We start from the raw sequence: 22,096 nt of genomic DNA, 5'->3' as shown, positions 1-22,096 counted from the left end.
CTGAGGTGTTCTTTTACCTCTTGAATTCAAGCAGTTTTTCAGTTTAAAAATAACTAAATAATAATACTTGATAAATTGAAAATACCTTGGTTCCCTGCTCCTTCTAGCACTGTTCAGCTATTCATGACCACCTGAGACCAGCAGAAATAGGCCTGACCATCCCACCACATAACCTTAATGTTAGAAATGGTCGTACTGGTTGACTGGAGTGTGAGCCCTGGTCAAGCAGCAGCCTCAATCCTAGACTGGGTAAGGCACAAGCAAACCCTAAATTAACGTGTGCTCAGCCTCTGGTAGCTTGGCACAGAGCAGTCAGGCGTATCTTAGAGGAAATGTGTGTAGTATTTGTGCAACACTTCAAACAGTGAAAACACCACACAAAAAGATTCCACACCATGTTCGGAACATAGAACAAGATTTAATGAATAAAACAGACCAAAACGACAAAATCCAATAAGTAAAGCTGGAGAGAGTAAATTTCTTAGTTTTAAGTAAAAATAGTGCCAAGAAGTGCTATTGAAAAGATCTGGTCATGCTAGACCAGGAACAAGTCAAAAGTTGAGGCAGACTGCGATGGAAGGTGGCCGGCTGCAGGGACCCAATTAGGCATGCTGAACTAAAGTACCTTAAATCCTGGTCACTGAGCGTTGCGTGGATCCGCATTGAGACACGTCACTCAGCCGAGTTAATGCGTCTGTTCTGAGATGCGACGAGGCTGCAGTGTGAGGTCATGTTACATCATCGCGGATCCTGTTGATGGGGCATGCGATGCAAAGTCCGGTGTAAAGGATGCGTTGCTCAGTGGAAGCAATGTGTCAGTCCTGATTAGCAGTAAAGCTGTGATGTGGAGTTTTGGCAGTGGCACCAAAGCTGGCGTTGACTGGTGATGCGAGGAGCTTGTGCTGGGAAAAGCGTTGCATCGATGCTGCATCCCACATCTTGGGTTTGGCGCTTCACTTGCGGAACCACCGCTGTGCGAGTCTACAGCGATGCATTGGTTCTGCTTGAGAGTGCACAGCTCATCCGTGTGGATGCATCGGTTCTGCATGGGGATGAGTCGCTTCGCAGAGGATGCATCGGTTCCGCTGACAAAATGTTTTAACCCCACTTCCAAGGATCCAGGACTGGGTGGCACCACTTGGCAGGGTAGACTCGCAGATGGCAGAGTCAAGGTGCAGAAGCAGGGTGTTTGAAAGTATTTTATGTCCCAGAGACTTCAGGTCAGGAGGCCCGCCAGCTAGCCCTAGGACTCACTCTAGATTCAAATGATGCAGGTCCAGTCCTTCTTACTCAGGCAGGGGAATAGCAGGCAGCAGGGCAGTACAGCAAGGCAGGAGTCCAGCAAAGCAGCAGTCCAGCAGAGTGGCAGTCCTTCAGCAGCACAGCAGTCCTTTGTCTTGGCAGAGTATTCACAGGTCCAGAAGTGTACTCAACTGGTGGTGCCTGAGGCCCAGTTCTTATATACAGTGGCACCTTTGAAGTGGGTGAGATTTCAAAGACAGGCCTTTGAAGTGTACAGAGGCCATGCCCTCCCCGCTCTGGCTCTAGACTCACTGCAGGGAGGTATGCAGCCCTTTGTGTGGGACAGGACACATCCTATTCAAGTGGAAGTGAGGCTGGGCCCAGCTCCTCCCTCCCATCCTGCTAGGATGGCCCCTCAAGTCACACCTAAGCTCCCATTGTGGGTGGCAGGCTAGAAGGAATGCACAAAGCCCAGCTGAACCTACCCAGACATGTATTCAGAGTTGGGCAGTAGGCACCAAATGGCTAAAGTAGGAAAATGTCAACTTTTCTAAAAATGGCATTTTCAGAATTCCATTTTAAAATCCAATTTTACCATGTTTTGGGATTTTAGATTGTGATTCCAGAGACACCAAACTTGAAAATCGGACTCTTCACAATTGGAAATTACACTTATAAAATGTAACAAGGTAATCCCAATGTTATCCTATGGGAGAGATAGGCATTGCTATAGTTAAAAATGACTTTGGGGTGTTTTCACTGCTACGACATGTAAAACTCAAAAGTACTTGTCCTGTCTTTTAAATACATTGCACCCTGCCATGTGGGTTGTCCAGTGCCAACCTTAGGGGTGACTTATATGTATGAAAAGATTGGGCCTGGCAAAAGGCTTATTTTGCCAGGTCGACATGGCAGTGTAAAATGGAACACACAAACTCTGCAATGGCAGGCCTTAGTCATTGTTAGAAGGCTACTTAAGTGGGTGGCACAATCAGTGCTGAAGGCCCTCTAGTAGCATTTTATTTACATTCTGTGGGTACACATAGTACACCAGTATTACCTTGGTTAGGGGAGAGAACTCAAGCACTTTAGTTAGTAGCGGCAAAGTGCACAGAGTTCTAATGCCAGTAAAAGTGAGGTCAGAAAATTGGAGGAGGTAGGCAAAAAGTTGGAGGATAACCAACCAAAGGCCGTCTGGTCTAACACTTAACATAGTTGGGCTTCTATATAAGCATATCCATTAAAACTGAAAAAAATCTTAGCACTCTCAAAAACATAGAAAAATGGAGAAAAACAGGCTGAAACAACACTCCTGTTAATAAATTCAATAAGCTTGCAACAAAATCAGAGAATCATATGTTATTAGGACAACCATTCTCTGCTCAATGCTCTATTCTCACTGGGTGATATTATTTGCTATGGTCGCCAAGAACCCTGTAGCAGAAGAATGAATTAGGCAGAGGTGCATGTTTAAAAGTACAGTTAGTCATTTTGACATTTTCCCCTGTGTGGTTGTGGGCAGAATCAGTCTCTAGTCCTTGCACTCCATTCAGTGCCTAGGTTCTCTGTCCTGACTTCACGTGGGAATCCGCAATACTCTCTTGTTATTTTCGCAGTTGAGGGGTGAGTTTGAGTGCAGCCTGCATCTTTGGTGTAGACCACCTCTTGATGGAACACATGAATACAGTTTAGAGGGCTTAATGATCCCAGCATCTTCAGCCGTTGGAGCTTTTATCCAGGCCGATACAGGTAAGCTAAGCTGTCCACTATCATGGCACCCTTGGTCTGCCCCTCCAGGTCCTATGTCCCGTTCTGAACCTTTCATTGACAGGAACAGGCCTAAGCATCTGGATACCCACTGGATTAGCTTAACACCAGGGCCAAAATAAAAGTGAGAATACCATACTCTCATGCAGTCGGGCACTTGAGGGTGGAGCACACCCAGACTCCATGCAAGGGACATTCCTGTCCCAACAAACACTCCTCCCAGATCTGACTACCCAGAGCCTTAATTCACTGTTGGAGAAGTCCGTTTTTTGATAGGCAAACCTGGTTGGAAAGTTCAAATGCATTCCAATGATTCATTCTGGATTTGTACTCCATTGCAAAGTATAAAACCTTTGATGAAATAGACAATCTCAGTAACTTGGTGTTCTAATCTTTCATTGCCATCAACTATTTGAGTGGTTTGTGGTCTATTTGCACCACAAACTTGGGACCGAGCAAGTAATCCCCAAACCTCCTCAATGCCCACACTAGGGCAAATTATTATTTTTCAATGGCCGCAAGTTCAGTTCTCTAGGAAGCAGTCAGCTGCTGATAAAGGCTACCCTTATTGTCAAGTTTAGCCATTCCTGCTTCTGCTTTTTTATCTGAGATGTTGGTCTGTACAGTGAACTTCTGGCTAGAGTTAGTTGCCCTCAACAAAGGTACATGACATAAGGATGTCTTTATGTTCCTAAAGTCCTTCTGACACTCAGCCGACCAGATCACCTTTGGCTGTTTTTTGGGTGGCAAGGCTGTCAAGGGCATAGCAATAGCCCAGTAGTTCACCACAATGTTTCCTTAATAGCCAGTGAATCCTACAGAGGCCCTAACTTGAATCTGGGTACTAGGAACCTCCATTCTAGCTCAAACTGGATCTTAACATTCATCTGGTTTATCTTGCTGTTGCCCACCTCATGTCCAAGGTAGACTATAGGGGACTACTCTACCTAGCACTTGGTTTCCCTGATGTTCAGTTTCACTCCTTGTATCCTGTCCAGTACCTGTGCTAGGTCACATGGTCCTCTCACAAATTGCTAACGATGGCAATTTCTTCAAAGTAGGCAAGACAGAACTCTTTCAACCATGAAAGAACATGGTTCAAGTGCTGAAAAGTGACAGGAACGTTTTAAAGACATAAAGGCTTCACCCTAAACTGATATAATACTTTTGGTGTAGAGAATGCAGTATTTTCCTTAGTCGTAAGCCCTAATGCAATTAATCAGTTGCCACTGGCCAATTAAGAAACAGCACCGACCTGGTCCTCTAATTCATCAGCTCTGGAAATCGGGTGTGCTTTGGTCTTTGTCACCTCATTGAGAAACTTTTTAGCCCCACACAAAACTGAAAACCTCTAGAGCCTGGCTAGGATACCAGCACTAGTAGGTTGGGCCAAGCACTGCAGGAACATGTAATCGCCCCCACATCCATCATCTTGGTAGACGCTGCCTTGATACACTCCTGGGCTCGTTCAGACATCTATAAGTCTTGATTTTCGCAGGCAGACTATCTCTTGTATCAGTGTCATGTAAACAGATAGCAGTCCATCTTGGAGTCAGCAAAAAGAGATGAGAGATGGGAAAACCATCCTAGCACCTCTCTACATTCTCTTTGCTGCTTAGACTTTAGCTCAGAGGCAAGATGTACCTCATCCAAAGAAGCATCCTTCACATCACCATGCATTAGATGAGGAAGTTGTTCACTGTATTCCTCAACCTCATCTGTCATTACCATGATACTCCCTTTGAAATTTCCCTGGAGATATGACTAGGCCTGGACGGAGTTCTGCTGTGTGGAACTCTGCAAAGTGCCGAAAAAACTTTATCGCGTTACTCAGAGTTCTGCGAGCGGCAGAGTTTGGGTAAGTTGCGCTGTTCGTGCTGATTTTCAGCACCAGGTGTTTCTCCGCACTGTAAAATCAGTGCAAATGGCATCATGCGGAGCGCCAGATTGCGCTATCTTTTTTCTGCCGCCTGAGTAGAATTTCAACGTGAGCGGCAGCTTTCTCAATGCAAGCAGTAGCCACCTGTATCTACCGCCTGCGTTCAGAAATCTTGCGAGCACTCACCAACTTAGCGAGTTATCTTGCTCGCGCTCTCCAACTTAAGTTTGGCGAGCCATGTGAGAGAAAAAACTGCTCCGCTCCACTTTGTGGAGTTTCTCAGAACTATGCACGGAGTGGGAAAACCTTAACGAACTCTGCCAGCGGAGTGGAATTTTTCACTCACCACTAGATATGACCTAAGCTGGTTCTCCTGGAGCACCCTCTTTAGCTCCGTTGTGGCACCTGTGGCCACTAAGTTGGTCATTACAACCTCGGTGGTCTTTTTGCAAGACCGCCGAGGGACTGCCGTGCTGAAGACCGCCAGTGCAGGCAGTTTTCCGCTCGGCGAATTATGACTGCTGGCAGCCCTCCATCCTTTTCCGGACGGAAAGCCTCCAGCAGCCATACTAGCGGTCGGCGGGAAAGTGGAGGTTGCTCCACCTCCACCGCCCCGTCAACGGAACACAGCCCACTGAATCACGTTCCGTGATTCGGCGTAGCGGTGTTCTGTTGACGGGGTGCTGGCAGTGGAGCAGCCCCCATGGATCCCGTCCCCTCCCGGAGGATCAACGGACCAGGTAAGTTGATCGTCCGATAGGGGAGGGGGTTGGGGAGGTGTTGTGTGTTGTGTGCGTGTGAGTATGTAGAGGGGGTGTGTGAGTGCGTGTATGCATGCGGGGGGTGTTGTGTGTGGAAATGTGTGCATGTCTGTATGTATGTCTGAATCGATGTGTGTGTGTGGCTATTGGCATGTTTATGTGTGCGGGTATGTGTGTTGGTGGTGTCTGCATGCGTGTACGGTGTGTGTCTGGGTTGCGATGTTGGGGGTAGGGGTGGGGAGGGGGGTCCTGCCACCTTTGGTGGGTGGCAGGGGGTGGGGCATGTGGGGGGGGGGGGTGGGGGTGGAGGAGACCCCCTATCAGTGCCAGGGAAGGAATTCCCTGGCACTGATAGTGCTTACCGCCATGGATTTCATGGCGGTTCCCAACCACATGAAATCCATGGCGGTCAGCCAGGTCGTGATACCGCCGGCGGTCTTGTGACGGCCACCGGGCTGGAGACCCAAGTCTCCAGCCCAGCGATGGGAACAGAGAAGTGGCGGATGACCATGGCGGTAACCGCCATGGTCATGATTCCATTTTTTTTACCGCCAGCCTGTTGGCGGTAAGACCGCCACTTCTCCGCCAACCACCAGGGTCGTAATGAGGGCCAAAGTTATTCATCATAGAAACCTCCTGTAGTACTTTGTATGAACCTCAGCACTTATCTTCCAAAGTTCTTGAACAAACAGGCTTTAGCACCAACTCACCTGGCACCCAGTCAGCGTCACATTCTGATTACACTGCTCCTTCATCAGCTGTTGGCTTGCCTGAAGTTTCTTTTCTTTTTTTGCCAGACTCATGTACTACATATTACATAGCATGCTATGTCCTTCTTAGGTGACTCTAAAGTTCCTTTCCACCCTTCTGTGATGAAGGGGAGCATGCCACGAGCTTGGTGCCTGCTCAGAAGCTCAAAGAGGCTGAATCCTAAAGACTTCTATGGAATTTCTCTTTGGATGAATAATATTCATGTCAGGCGAAGATCACACTTACTCCTCGGGTTCTCTGGCAGGGTTCCCATCATGTTCTTAAAGATCTTGTTAAACCTTTCCACAACTCATTGGTATGTGGTAGAGAAGTGGCAGTTACAACAACTTGCTTCCACATTTTTCTCAATTATGAGGAGACAACATTTGTCCCCATCAGTAACCAATGTCTTAGCAAATACAACACTTGAAAAGATCCATCAGAGTCCCTCATCTACTATCCTTGCACTGGTGCTACTCATAGGTACCGCCTCTAGCTACCTGGTGGCATGGTCCATTAAAACCAAGATATACTTGTTGCCTAGTGGTGAGGGGGTGAGGTCAAATGGACCAATAAAATCAATTCCCACCTGCTGAAATGGAGCACCTACATCTGGCAGTGGCACTACTGGTGCCTTGGCCTTGCCTTGTGACTTACCACTCAACTGGTAAGTAGAACAGGTTCTGCAGAACCTCTCTGTCCACCCCTGTCCAGTAAAATAAGAGGCCAACCTATCCTGAGTCTTTGTTTATATCCAAGTTTCCAGCTAATGGCACTTTGTACTTCCACTGTCTAGGTGAGCTGGCCTCAACCTCCATCTTGTGCCATGCTAAACCAGGGGCCAGTACTCCGAGAGAGTGACACAGACACACACCCTCTTTCTCTCTCTCTTTCCCTTTCTCATTCCTTTTCTCTTTCTTTTTGTCTTTCTCACAGTGTTTGGGTTTTTCCATAATACTGTAACTGCATGAGAGGGGCAGATAGGCATACTTCACCTTGACACTGATTAAAAAGGTCCTCTGCCCACTATGACCGTCCATGGTGTGCTTCTAGAGGGCCTTGGGCAGGTCCTGGACTGCCTCACGTTGTCAGGGACAGGCCTAGACCTCTGCTAGATTAACGTGACACCAGGGCCAAAATAAAAGTCAGAAATACCATATTCTCAGTCAGGCATTCAATGCAGGTGGGCTAACACCATAAACCATACAGGGAACATTCTTGTTCTACTACTTTTACTGAATACGTAATATATAGCATATTTATAGATGAGAATAATATGCTGCGCATTACCTTTGTTGAGTTTGGGGATGGATTATGACTCACAGGAGTCAAAGCCTTTTGGCATTGTGCATGGCGCTTGGTGGCTACTGGGGCTGGCTGCATGGTGCGGTTGAAAGCCATGCCCTGCATCCAGATTGTACTGAGAATGGCTCAGATCTGTGCATATTTGTTTTTGTGGCTGTGGGGAATTGCAATCTGAGCCTGGTGCGACCTGCCTAAGGCCATGCACTGCAGGCTCTGCGGATGTGCTTTTTGGGGAGTTAGTTAAAAAAAAGCCTGAGCGGCTATAGATGGACAATGGCCATGTGAATTTGCATTATTACCTCCTAAACCAGCTGTGCGCATCCAAAGGACATGCAGATCATTGGGGAATTATGTGTGCTAAACTCAAGTGTGGCCCTGTGCCCAGCCAAACTATGGGAATAATGAGGGCGGAGTGTAGGGGTTTTCTGTAGAACAAACTGCATCCATTCCCCAGTGCACATGCCCAAAGGCTATGCACACTTAGCTATGTGGATAATGTGGGCCTAACGCCATGCCCTACACCTTCTCTTGCTTGCTGCACAATGCCACATTGGTTCTTCCCTTCTTGGTCTTAGGACTAATGTATATCATTAAAAAACAAAACAAAGATAACTGAGAAATTTTTAACTCAAACCTATTGTTACTTTGGTTCACGTTTAATAAAAATCTTAGAACAGTTAAAGTGATTGTGGTGCAGAACTTAAAAAACCTTTAAAGTATTATCAATAATGGTAAGCTGATGACCATAACTCAGTTCTCTCATACACTACTTAAGATCTCCCACTTGGCATCATTGATGACACCTCAAGTGACGGCACTGATGACATTTTAAATTACATTCCTAACGCAGAAGTGATGTCAATAAATAAGACTTCTCCACTTCCAAGCCCAGGCCTCAGAGACATCACTAGTAACAACACAAAGTATTTTGCAAAGCTTCATCCTGATGGTGTTTGAGATACCTAGGTTGTTTACCAAACAGTGTGGTCTACAATGTCCATCTCCATAAAGAGGCTCAATGTTTTCATCCATACCCACTCAAGTAAATACATTGCTGAAAGAATTGCCTTGGTCAGTATTTTGTACTGACTCATAGATTCTGATCACCAAGTAGGCATAGGCTTTAGTTACAGATCGCACTCTTGCCTCCCACTAGTCTACTAGAAATATCATTTTCCAACCCCCAACCCTGAATGGTACACTTATCTTATGGTACCCTTATGGGCTTTACATTAGTTATATAAAAACAAAACAATGTCATAGGACTCATACCATGATAAGACTGCTGGCTTTGGGGCTGCAGCACCACCATATGTGGGTGACTGAGTCGTTCCATCACTGGTTGGAAGCTGTCAGCCTAATCATTTCAGCCATCAAGCAGCACCTCACCAAAACCTAGGAAGTAAAGATGATTTGTGGCAGCTAGAAAACTTGACACTCTGACTCCTCAGAGAAGTCGCGGTTGGCAGATCTTGCCCCTTTCTCTAATTTGCACAATTCTCACACGCAAAGCCAGACAAAGAGTTGCAGGACGGTTTTCAGTGTATTTATTGAAAAAAGGCATGAGCTGCGAATAGTAGGAGGATGAAACATATAACAGTTCAAAGTGTGCTCATTAGTGAAAAACGAATTAACAGTCCCAGCATCGTGGAATAAACATGCCTAAAAATTCCAACCTACACCCCCAGCATCTACGTGAGAGCATAGCAGTGATAGCCCTTTCTGCCCGTACTAGCCCTTGGAAGGAGTCCCCACTCCCATACCCGAGAACAGGGGTCTGCTGGCCGTCTCCTTGATTGGCTGTAGAGACAGATGCTCTGTGGTTTACAACTGTCTCCCTGTTAGTAATGGTACATAGCATAGGTCCATGTTTAGTTGCTCTGAGTTATAGTGTGTATTCTTATAGCATTTCTTATGTTCTCTTCTCATGCATGCACACCGCATCACATATTATTCATTTGTAAACAATGATGTCAGCAATACACGTTTTATTTTGTTATGAAATTTGCATTAGTGTAAATCTGATATGTTGTGTGTGGTTTTCCTTTCAGATTTGGAGAATTTTATTAGGACGAACAATTTGTTTAGACCTTAAAGATACATTCTGCAGTGGCCTACTGGTATATAACTTCAGGATATTTGAAAGACGATATGGTAGCAGAAAATTTTCAGTAAGTCTTATTCAGTACCTTCTAAAATTACTAATTAAATGCATTATTTGTTTCTCTATTGCATGTTGTATGACTTTGTCCGTGCCCATATTCTCAATGCAATGCACTCTTCCTTCTCAGTCATGCAAAGAAGTCTATTCTTTTGTAGCTATATTATATGCTTTTGACCTTGTAAGTGCAGGGAAAGCTTTGTACAAAAGATATAGTACAATATGTGTTGCACATTTAGAAGGTCTTCTGCTTTAGAGCTTTATTCCCACTGTCCTGGAGACCTGTACCCTACAATACTTCGTAAGGAGGTGTGTAAACAAGTAGATTTATTCATTTGGGAAATGGTCAACAGTCCTATTATGATGGGATGATAGTGGTGGTTCTGAAAGCAGCATAGGACATGTCTCTCCTGGAAAAATAAATCAGTTCTTGACTTGCCGGATTCCAAAAGATGTCACTCCCAACTCCGTTGCCTCTTGGTTGCTAAATGTGTAGAAAAAAGCAAGTACAGCACAGCTTCAGGATTTTCAGGACCATATTAATCAAAATTGCATTTTGGGTGGTAACCAGTTTGGCTTTAGCCCCCAGAGAAGCGTAGCGATTGTGCTGGTTGATTTTGCTATTGCCATACTACAAGTAGTACATTTTGGGCTAGGAATTAGGTAAGTCCATCATATTGGGCTGTGAAGTGCCACAGGGATCCTTTTTAGGTCTCACCTAAGACAGCGCATGGCATTGCTTGTGACAAATATTTTTTTATTTTAAACGTTAAAAGGGGGCTTTTAGTCTGCCCATTATTTTACCTTTTGGTTGGCTTTATTGTCGGTCTCATTTCTTTGCTTCTTGTCGGTCAGCACCTTGGGTTATTTTTCATCTCCTGCATTTGCCCATTGATGGAGCATGGACCAAGTACTGACTAATTGCTTTATTTGCAGCCTTCTGCTGCATGTACTTGGATTGAGGTACTTTTTTTTCCTTCTTGCTTGCCCAACCACCCTCCCCCATTGTTGCTTCTTGTTGTCCCTACCTTGCATTGTTTTGCGGTGCTCAATGCTTTTCTGTTTCTGTGTTAGCTTTAAATTGTAAAAAAGCGTATCTTGTTTTTTGGAGAAATAAAAATGCCTTTGCCCGGTTTTCAGTTTTCGACAGTGGCCAGCTCTAGTGTTTGTCGTGTCAACATGTTTTTTTTGTATGCCCATTACTTGGAATAAAATTTCTTCTTTGCTTGTGGATATTTATCCTATTTGGCACTGTGTCTGTTGATCAGTGACTGCTTTTAAGTGTTTTCCTGATACAAAAGGCCCTTAGTGGTGTTGACCAGGGATGATAGTGCAAGTGAAGCTGTAATTCCAATCAGCTGCCTGTGGCTTTCTCCTGTAAAGTAGGGGAAAGGTTACTCTGCTACACAGCAATGAAACACTTGTGGTCTTGCTGTAGACGCAAACTACTATATTCCTCCTTGCCATGGCTGTTGTGGCCCGGCCCACAAAGCAAGCAATAAATGCATGTTTTCCTGTGTCACCAATTCCTTCTTATATTATAGCCTTACAGCCCCCTGACGAGGACTTTACCAGTAGTTAAAGGCCTGTCTCTGAGTTGTATGCCTTATAACGAGGTAGAGGGCGTTTAACAACTGGTATAGCCCAAGGCAGAAGCACTGTAAGGCTATTAGAACATTCCAGCCATTAAGGGCAGAATTATCTAAATTAAAAAGGGTGAAACCTGAAGACAAACATTGGAATGTTGGAGCTTCGGGCTTATACCTACCAATATAAGCCCGGAATTACTACGTTGTCTTCAGTATAGATCTCAACATTCCAATGTTCTAGTGTTTGTTTTCTTCTCTCTTTCTTCTCCCATTACAATTTTACACCATGATTTCAATTACAGCAGTGTCCTAAAAAACATATGTATGGGAACCTTAGCAGGGAAATCTGGTTATTCAGACATTACATACTCAACCTTTTTGCTAGCTTATTATATTTTTTTAATAAATGCATGCCCCAACAAGTAAATGTCTCCAAATGATAAATACAGAGCAACTCAGAGAATGACAAATAACCATAGGAGGTAAAAAAAGAAAGCCACTAAATTAGTCAACGCTGCTTGATATGTATCCTACATTGCATGTACGTATGTACTTCAAACTTTTAGAGCGCACTAAACCCTAAGGTGTCAAAGCGCTAGTGAAAAAGACCCAGTATAAGGCAAAAGCAGAGTTTAAAGAAGACGAAGGCTAAAGAGCCATGTTTTCAACTGTTTTTTAAAAGCTGAAAAAGAGTCAGTTTCTGAGATGTGAGCTGGCAGAGTGTTCCAAAGCTTTGCAACAGCCACCAAAAAGATCCTACCTGCCCACCTGGCCTTGCGAAATCTGGAATCTTGCACCAGTGTCCGAGAGAAGGACCTGAGCAAGCTACCCAGGGAGTACCAGTGAAATGAACAGTTCAACTAGTTTGAGCTTTTTTGATGCAAGGTCAAGAAGAGCATACATAGAGCCTTGAAAACAATCTTCTTTTTGACTTGCATCCAGTGGAGAGATTGTATGCCTTCTCTGACTGGTATAAACCTTGGAATATTCGGAATGAGGCGTGCAGCTGCATTCTGAACAAACTGGAGTTTAACACAAGACGTATTGATGTCAAGGCAAAGAGAATTACAGTAGTCCAAACGTGATGTGATATGTGCTTTGGTGACTGCCTGGCGCAGATTCTCCGGGATGTAGAGAAAGATCTTCCTCAAGATTATCAAGCACGTAGTAGTCTTACAACTGACCTGAGTATCAAAGCTCAGAATGTTGTCAAATACAACACACAAGTTTATGGCTGATTTGACCAGAGTGTGAAGAGGTCCACATTCCCCCAGCCACCAGATGTTGGACCAGGATCAGGACCCCTGTTTTGCCAGCATTAACTTTGAGGGCATTGTCATTCATCCATTTACTGATGCTGGACATGCAGCAATTGAACTTCTCGCTACAGAGATCAGGTCTTTGGAAATGGACACAATAATTTGGGTGTCCTCAGCGTACGACAGTACTTTGAATCCTAACAAGCGAACCAGAGCAGCAAAAAATAGCAACATACACATTGAAAAGGGTTGGAATAAGGGTCAAACCTTGGGGGACTCCACACGGAAGGCTGAATGCCTCCACCTTGAATCCCCAGCAGCTGACCGTTTGAACTCTAAATGTGGGGAAATTTGTTGAGGTTAAAAATTAAACACTGTTTACCGTCTTGTAAAGAAAACTTGACCCATTATCTTCTTTGCAGCATAATGGTGCAACTGCTTTTATTGGGATTTATTTCTTCTTGGTTAATATCATTAAAAACCTATTATACAGCTCATGTTTAGAAATAAGTGTATTATATATAGATTTTGATGAGTCTGAATGTTTTCTGTGCCATCTTTGACCACGATTAGGTGAACTTTAGTTAAATGTTACTGTTCGTCCTTTTTTCGGATGTGACTGCTGAGGACTATGTGATGGACGTCACTGCCATTTTCAGATGAGTTATATAATTTTTTTTATAGGGTATTTCATGTCTATGTGGTCTTTTCAGGAAGCTAAAAATCACCATTAAGGTTTGATCTTAGCCACTGTTCTAGTCTTTTATGGAATCTGTTTAATTGTCCATTAGTTTATTCAAGTTAGATGATGCACTCACAGCGACTATTCAAAAGACTTTCAAATTAATTGTGGTATTGTCCATAATTGTGCCCAAAAGGAATTTGAAAATGTAAAACATTATTTTCTTTAAATTCCCATTGATGATAAATCTCACATACAATAAAAGTGCATGTAGAGAAAACCATGTAAATAAAAGTCCATGTAGTGAAAATCACATATCCCAAACAGTATTCGAACCTCTGGACAGTCCTGTTCTGGATGATTGACAACACTGCAGTGTTATTAACATCCTTGTTCATTAATATAATTCTGGACTTTGTTTTCCTCATTCCTTCATTGAAACATTTGTAATTTGCCATCCATATTAAAGCCATTCTGTAAATGTTTAAGTCTATAAATCCAGTATATTAATTTTTGTCTGGCCTCATGTTCCCAATCTCATCTTCTCCTCTTGTGTTAAATATGCTCAGCCTATATAAGCCAGACATATGTAAGAAGTGAGAGTATTATTCATGAAAATATATATCCAGGGACATTTTGTATCCCCAATTCTCAAAGCCCCTATGCGTTTCTTCCAGCTTTCTTTAAACAAACTGATAAAAGACATAAAATTTTGGTTTGTTTTCCTACTCTTTTTATTTGAAATATCACTTGTTACACGGTAGACATAGATAATAACTAGAGACCATCACATTGAAGGCACAGCAATGTCAGTAGCAACAACCCTTACAGGAGAGTAGGGTAGAAGACAGAGTGGTGTTTTTACAGCCTGCTTTAGTCTTTTATGGATAGTACTAAGATCAATACAGGAGAGGATTTCCCCCCTCTTTTCACCATTAGTCTCTTATTCCCCATTTCCCCAAAAATTACACCAGGCACCCCAAATCTTATCCCACTTCTTGGGGCAACCTCTACTTTGATAAACCCCTTTCTCTGCTCTGTGACACCGTTCAAGATCTGATTCCCAGTCTTCAACCAGTGGGGGTGGGGGCCTGCCCAGGCCTGTGCAATGTTCTGTTTAGCCACCCCTGCTACCAATGCTGTCCAAATTTTCTGATACTTCGGCCATGTTTCATCCCCTGTTATTAATAAAATAAAGCATTTGGCGTTCATAGGAATAGCTTGTTTCAAGACCAGAGAGATCTTGTCAGTCACTGCACGCCAATATGTTTGTATCACTGGAGAGTCCCATAAGATATGAAAGAAGGAACCATCCTGTCCACATCCTTAAAAAGCATAGCGGTGTGTCAGCCCTCTACCTTAACATATTGTTGTGTACATATTTAAGCAATGATCTGTGTTACAATTTATAAAAGTAATTTGAAACTTTTTAGTGTTTAGGTGGTTGGAAAGAGCTTGTATCTTCTTATAAGTATATATACAACAGATACATTGCTCACATTTGTTGGAACAAACAGGGTTTTAGTAAACCATGTACTAAGTATTTTCTCTTGATTGATTTCAAAACGGATGCTGTCTAATGGGCTAAAAACTGCTAAAGTTCTGGATTTCCGGAATATGATATTAGGTCTTGAAACAAACGACTTTCCAATATTTCCTAAAATGTTCAAGAATATGATTGCTTTCAGCACAGTATTGTGTGTTAAATCTGATCTTTGCAGTATTTCTTTGTTCTTTTTTTAATGAGGACATGGCATGCAATCTGGGAGGTTTTGAACACCAGTATTTCAGATATGCTCACCAGGTTCAACGCAAGTATTTCTTTCACTGTATTTGAAGCTGCAATTTAATGTCCCTATGTCCTGTCACGAGAGCCACATTTGTTAAGGACAACCAATTGCCACACACCTGGTTTGCTCTAAAACTAACCATGAGCCAGCAGAACACCATCATGTCTGCAGGGCATGAAATGCAAGTGCCAATTGATCAGGATCCGCAGACAGCCTGTGGGGATTCATTAAAATGACCCACTGGAACCCAGAGCCAGCCTCTGATAGAAATAGTTTGAAGCAACATGTATAGCATGTTTCAGAAATCTATGTAAATAAGTAAATCTGCCCTATGCTTACCGCCAAGGTTCTACCTGAAAGCAGCCTTGTCATTACAGAATGCTTGTAACTGTTTTAGTGGCCTACTAAAAAAAGCATTAGCAAAGCCAATAGATCTCGCCTTTGAAACATATTAGCTTCACCAATGCCTCTTGACGATTCTTTACAGCATCAGCAAGATGCTATGGAACATGGCCAAAAGTCAAAAAGACAGTGGGCGTGGTGGCAGTGAAGGATGGGGTAGGGGGAATCAACAGGGAGTCGCAGGGGAGGTGAAAAGTAGCAAATGAGGGAGAGCCAACAGGGGATGGGGAGACGTACTCTGGCAAGAAAGCAACACTGAGCACAGATGAGAGAGGAAGTTTGGCTGAGGAGAAGCACACACTAGAGAGCGTGCTACTTAAGGAATACAATAAGTTGGAGCTTGGAGACGGTTGTTTGAGAGAGGTGTGAAGCACTCAAGGGAGAGAGCTGGAAAACACATGCATTCACATGAAGTGCTTAAGAAAAAAAATAGTTCTCCAAAATGGAGTATTAAAAGGCTAGTAACCAGCCAATCTGAGAGATGGTAAAAAGGCTAGGCTACAGAGGGACAAACACAAGATGGGCAAGCTACGACAAGGAAAGACTTATGGAATAAGAAGCAAACAAGTGGGAGTCACAACAAAGCCAATCACTGATATTCAGTGGTTGGGCTGTAAGCCCCTGTAAGTTCTTGGCGAGCCTGCAATGGGTATTTTACAACCAAATAGCTTGTGCTGTTAGGTGAAGTCAAAATAAAAACGGTGCTCCCAGATTGGCGGTGGTGAGAGGGCTAAAAGCTGAGCGAGGTCAGTGCACGACAGTTTAGAGGTGCATGCAATGACTTCTGCTACCTTCGTTTGTATACTGATGAACCCTTACTAGAGCTGATATTTGTCCTTTTTGCAGCATAGTTCAAGAATTGTAATAAAAAGTAACTTTATCAAGTTCTCTTTCATTTGTCCTGTGCACCGCAAGTACTTTTTTAAAAATCGGGCATGTGTACAGTAAATACTACAGGAAACAATGCTATAACATTTTGATAAGCCATTTTTGAAGTTTAATGATTGCTTAATAGTTTCTTTGTTTCATGTTTTTTAATAGTCCTTCTTGCTGTCAACTTGGATACTTTCAGCTCCGTTTGAGTTTATACTTGTGGAAGCAATTCACCATACATTTGGTATTACAGTGAACCAATTGCCTTCGGGATTGTAAGTAGTTTTTTTTTATTTTGACTGATAACACCAAACAACAGTGTGCATGTGATTTAGTACTGAATATCCGAGTTCATGATTTAACCATGTGTCTTTCCAGCATTAACTTGGATGTATGAGTCTAAATTCACTATGATAAAATAAATGTATTGCCATTGTTCTCAGGTGTTTACTGTCCCTAGACTGAAGTTACGTACCATTTAGTTTACTCTTCCAAAAATATTAGAACGTAAATCGGAAGGAATTAGAAAGTTAATCTGGTGTCATTTTAAATCTTTCATTGATCTTCATTGAAAAATGATTTTATTAGTGCGAAGATGGAGGAAAGTGTGACCTAAAGGGTGCTGCTTTTCTTTGATAATAGGCTAGTCTGGGCCTGAAAATGTGGTTAGGTGATGGTCAAGTAACCACCTCTCGTTTTTATATTGTTTACTGTTGTATTTATTAGGTATGATCCGAAAATTTTATTTTCAAACAAAGTAACCTTTGGTTTTTGAAAAAACGTAACAAGATGATTTCATTCAATGATATTTTTGATAATTCTTAATGCTCCTTTTCGTTTTTTGGTCGAATTTCATTTTATCGCTTGTGTGTTCCTTTTAATTTATATAAATAGTGGGACACGTGCCTCCTGCGAACAGACATATCTTACTTTTTTGTTGGGACAGAAGCGGATGATTTCTTGAAATGTGACAGAGACTGGTTTACCACAAAAACGTGGTTATTTTCTAACTACGATTTAGCTGTATGTTCTTCAGTAATTTGTTTGTAAGTGTCTCAAAATTTGGCCTAGATGTAGCCACTTCAAAATGTGAGGTGACGTTTGAGCCAGATATGTTACTGTCCAGGGCTGTAGTTGTGGGGCAGTGTTCTCCCTCACTCTGGGTGTGAATTGGTCTTCCTTTTGTCCCTGAGTGGCTTGAGAGATTGTTTGTGGTTGTGTTTTTTTTTTTTTTTTTATTTTTTTATAACACCGAGAGGTCTTTTCTGGGTTTTGAGAATGCCGGAGAAACATTATTGTTGTTGATGAGCCCGTGGTAGGAAAATATGCCATTGTAGTGACCGTGAAAGTAAAGTTGTGCTCTGTCATGGAAGGCAATCGAAGCGTTTTTGTTTTTTTCCTTTTGCATTTTCCTTTTCCTTTCATTCTGGGGACTATTACTGGCTTTTTTTTCTTAGACATGCGTTGTAGTATCACTCAGTTCAGTAGGAACCGCATCTCATTGCCGAACGGATAGACGTGTACAAAGCTCAGTTAGGAAAAACATTAGAACTTTACTCTCATTATATTTTACTTTATTTCCTACCATTTAAAATGCTCCAAAAACGTACTCAGAATTAAAAATGATATCACTGTAGCTTCCTTAATTCAGAAATACGGTTTCATCTTTAAACCTACTAGTCCAGCATTTACAGCGTAGTTTTCCACATTGAATAATTTTCACTTTATTCATGAGCTCTCAGTAGCGAACAAAAAAGAATGTCTGAAAAGAGAAAATGCTGTCATTACATAGGAAACAAGTTATTCAATTGCTATCTATAAGCAGCTCAGATATTTAATCAAACTCCCCCTTCTAGATGCCTCTCAGGGGCCCTGCTTTATTTTTTTGAGTATTGCTAACGTATTAAATATTTGCAAATATGTAGGTAGGTTCTTGGATTCCCTTAGCTATGTTGGAGCCTGATTCACCAAAGGGCTTAGTCATTCAGTTTCTATGGGAAAATCTGTTGATACATAAGAGCCTTAGGGGCCTCATTTAGATGTTGCTGGAGTTGCCTCCGAACCGTGTCGGTGGCAGGCCCAAGAAGACTGTCAAGTCAGCAGTGTTCCTCCTACCATATTTAGATGTAACAGTCCTGCAGGTGATGTGCTTGTGGCGCTTGGCTGACGGCGGAAGACGGCAGCGGGACTCATTAGAATTCATACAGTGGTAGCAGCTATGCAAGGGAGATAGGTGACACACACACAGTGTCCCTTAGCCATAGGTGCACTCCAGCACTACACACTAAACAACACATACACACACAATTATCCATTGCCAGTCCGAAACATCACATCCCGTACATGCCGAAAACACACACTGACACCCATCCATGACACACCATACACTCACCATTGACACTGCACCCACACATCACACAACCACAACAAACACAACTACACACTCAGCTACACAAACACACTAACATGCGCACCTCACCCAGCCAATTGCATACATGAATACACGTACTGACTCACACACACAACTTACAACACAACATGTCAGGTACAGGTTCCCCGGCATTGAGCACACATGGACACAGTTGACAGGTGTGACTGTATGATCATTGTGGTGCCAGCATTCATTTTGTAAAGCATACTGGCACCTTAATGACAGTTTTGTATGTGTGGGATGTGTTGTGTACTAGTGTGCTCACACCCATGTCAGACCCACTTGTGTCCCCGACATATGCATGTCACAGTGATAAAAAAACATTACTGTGACATGTATGTCTCCAGTGGTCCCCACCTTCCCCACAGTGCCCACCCAACGTACCATGGCAATGCAGCATCCCTACCTTGTAGTCCATTAAGGGGTGTGGGGTCGTGTTTTCCTCGTGAGTCGGTGGCAGCGGCGAAGGCAGGTGTTGTCCAGTCAGAGACTGGGGGAAGTGGTAAAATGGTAGTTTTCACTCCCAATCCTCCAACTATGAAGTGGAGGTCAGACCACCACTCTTTCCCTGGCGGTAAAGCACATCTAAATCTGCCCTGTGGGAAGGCTGGCTGTGGTCCAGCCAACATCCCCTTTTCCCTTTCCCACAGGAGACACAGCCAGTGTTTCTTGACGGCTTTCGAATGCGGTCTTTCGGCCATGGGACTGGCAACATCTAAACACAGTGGTTAGACCGCTGCACAGTGGGTGGGTTTACACTCAAAGTCGACAGCAGGACCGTTACCGTCAATATCTAAATCAGGCCCTTAGTGTTTTTGAACATTTTTTCACTTTACTTTTGTCCCATTTAAAAAAATAACTGTACGTTTGTGCTATACTTGTAAGGGTGCCACATATGGCGAAAGGTCTGCCCTGTGCCACAAATACATATCACACCGGCTCTCAGTTACCTATAAACATATATCCCATTCATATGGGCATATGTTCATACATCCTCAAAAACCACACACTGAACACACTTGGCAGCACTGTCATAGTGCCCCTGGTCGAAGTATTTTGCTCAAACCATAGTATCTGCCTCTATGAACATTAGGCTTAAAGTCAAGGAAGTTTGGCTTGGCGGTGTTTGGTAATAATGCGCAAGTTGTTTAGCTGAGGGTAGCGCACAATGATTTTCACTGATCAGAAGTAGCTCTTGTTACAGAAAAGGTTGGACATCAATGTCATTTTATTGTAACACACAGCACAATGTTAATACCTGTAAATGAACTGTACACATTCAGCAGTTAGGAAAGAAAAAATGAAGGACTTTTTTTGTAATTTTGCAGTGTGATGGGATCAAAGAAAATTAAGACAATTTACTTGGTGATGCACAAATGATAAATATTCACTTACACCAGACTGTGGGAGGCTGGCCTGGTTTGTAATGGGTACCTTGGGCACTTACACCTTATACCAAGTCCAGTTATCCCTTATTAGTGAAATGTAGTAGTGTTCTAGCAGCTTAGGCTGATAGAGGTAGCTGTAGCAGAGCAGCTTAGGCTGAACTAGGAGACATGCAAAGCTCCTGCAATACCACTATAGTTACACAGTACTTATACACAATTAAAGACAATACTCAGTGTTAACAAAAACAAAGGTAGTTTATTTGGGTGACACAAGGCCAAAACTATCTTAGAGGCAATTCTCCTTCTTCTGGATGTAAGTATTATACACAATATATACACTAGACACCAAAATAAGGTAAGTAATTAGACATAGGATAGTGCAAACAGTAGGAAATACTATAGAATGCAATGGGAGAAAATAGGTCTAGGGGCAACACAAGCCATGTACTAAGAAAGTGGAATGTGAATCACGAATTCCCCCCTAGACAAGGGTAGTGTGTAGAGAATCTCTAGGAGAGGTAGAAAACCACAAAGGTGAGTAAAATACCCCACCCCAGAGCCCAGTAAAGTACTGCAAGTTTCCTTAGGACACACTACAAGTCGTGATTAGAGTTATTGCAAGACTGAAAGCAACAAATGATGGATTCCTGGACCTGAAGACCTGCAACGAGAGGAGACCAAGTCCAGAAGTCGAAAGAAATTCCAGGAAGGACAGGAGACCCTGCCAACCTAGAAGAGGGTGCAAAAGAAGAGGCCCAGTTGGACGAAGACTGCAGAAATGCACCAAAGGAAGATGGCTGCGGGTTCCTGCGTGATGCAATGGATGTCCCACGAAGAGATGTTGGATGCAGGCGAGTTTTGGCGCTGGATTCGTCCAACTAGCCTTGATTCAAGTAAAGTCACAGATTGCGTCAAAGTGGCGGACCCAGGAGGGACCTGGGGGGCTCAACTCGGACTGATGAGGCAGAGGAGGCTCCAAACACTGGAGGGAACCCACAGATGACCAGGCAGCCCCCACGGAGGTCCCAGGACACGGGGACAAAGAAGGTGCAAATTGCCGTTGTTGCAGTACTGCAAAAGAAGGTCCCATGCCGCCGGAGGTCAACTCAGCGAGTTGACCGACGCAGGATAGAGTGCTGGGGACCTGGGCCAGGCTGTGCACGCTCTTACCTCCTCCAAATTTGGACTGCAGGACTTTAGGACAGTCTGGGTCGAAGGGGGTCCACCACCTGTGTTCCAAGGAGCACGCTCGTCGCCAGATGAGGAGTCCAAGAGAAAAGGTCATTGACTTATAAGGTGCCTGCAAGAGCAGGGAAGTGACTCCATGACTCCACTGGAGATTTCTTTGGTCCTTCTGGTGCAGTGTGAAGACAGGGAGTCCCCAGAGCGTGCACACCATGGAAACTGTTGCAGTTGCTGGCTGGAGCTGATGTTGCAGAGGAAAAGTAGCTCTTTTGGATACTTTGTTGCTATTACAGCAGTTCCTGGAGCAGTCTGTGGTTGATCTGAGGTCAGAGGATGAAGTAGTAGTTGCAGAGGATTCCTACTGGAAACTTGCAAGTAGAATCTGAAGAGAAACCCACAGGCGAGATCATAAATAGCCCTGAGAGGGGGATTGGCAAGCTAACCAGGTATGAACCTATCAGGACAGGTCTCTGACGTCACCTGCTGGCACTGGCCGCTGAGAGGCCGCCAGAGTGTCCCCACACCTTGGAAAACAAGATGGCTGAAGTCTGGGACACACTGGAGGAGCTCTGGGCACCACCCCTGGGGTGGTGATGGACATGGGAGTGGTCACGCCCCTTTCCTTTGTCCAG

General features: G+C 43.6%; 1 protein-coding gene across 1 annotated transcript in view; it reads left to right on the top strand.

Moving 5' to 3' along the window:
* UBAC2 (UBA domain containing 2) overlaps positions 1–22,096 on the top strand; it is a 695,090-nt gene that overhangs the window by 25,069 nt on the left and 647,925 nt on the right. Inside the window, exons 3-4 of the mRNA XM_069205081.1 lie at positions 9,756–9,875; positions 16,629–16,735. Of these exons, the coding sequence (XP_069061182.1) occupies positions 9,756–9,875; positions 16,629–16,735 (227 nt within the window). The remainder of the gene's footprint in view (positions 1–9,755; positions 9,876–16,628; positions 16,736–22,096) is intronic.

This window comes from Pleurodeles waltl, chromosome 8 (genome assembly GCF_031143425.1).
Source record: "Pleurodeles waltl isolate 20211129_DDA chromosome 8, aPleWal1.hap1.20221129, whole genome shotgun sequence".
NCBI classification, from domain to species: domain Eukaryota; kingdom Metazoa; phylum Chordata; class Amphibia; order Caudata; family Salamandridae; genus Pleurodeles; species Pleurodeles waltl.
This window is presented reverse-complemented; position numbering and strand designations above follow the sequence as displayed.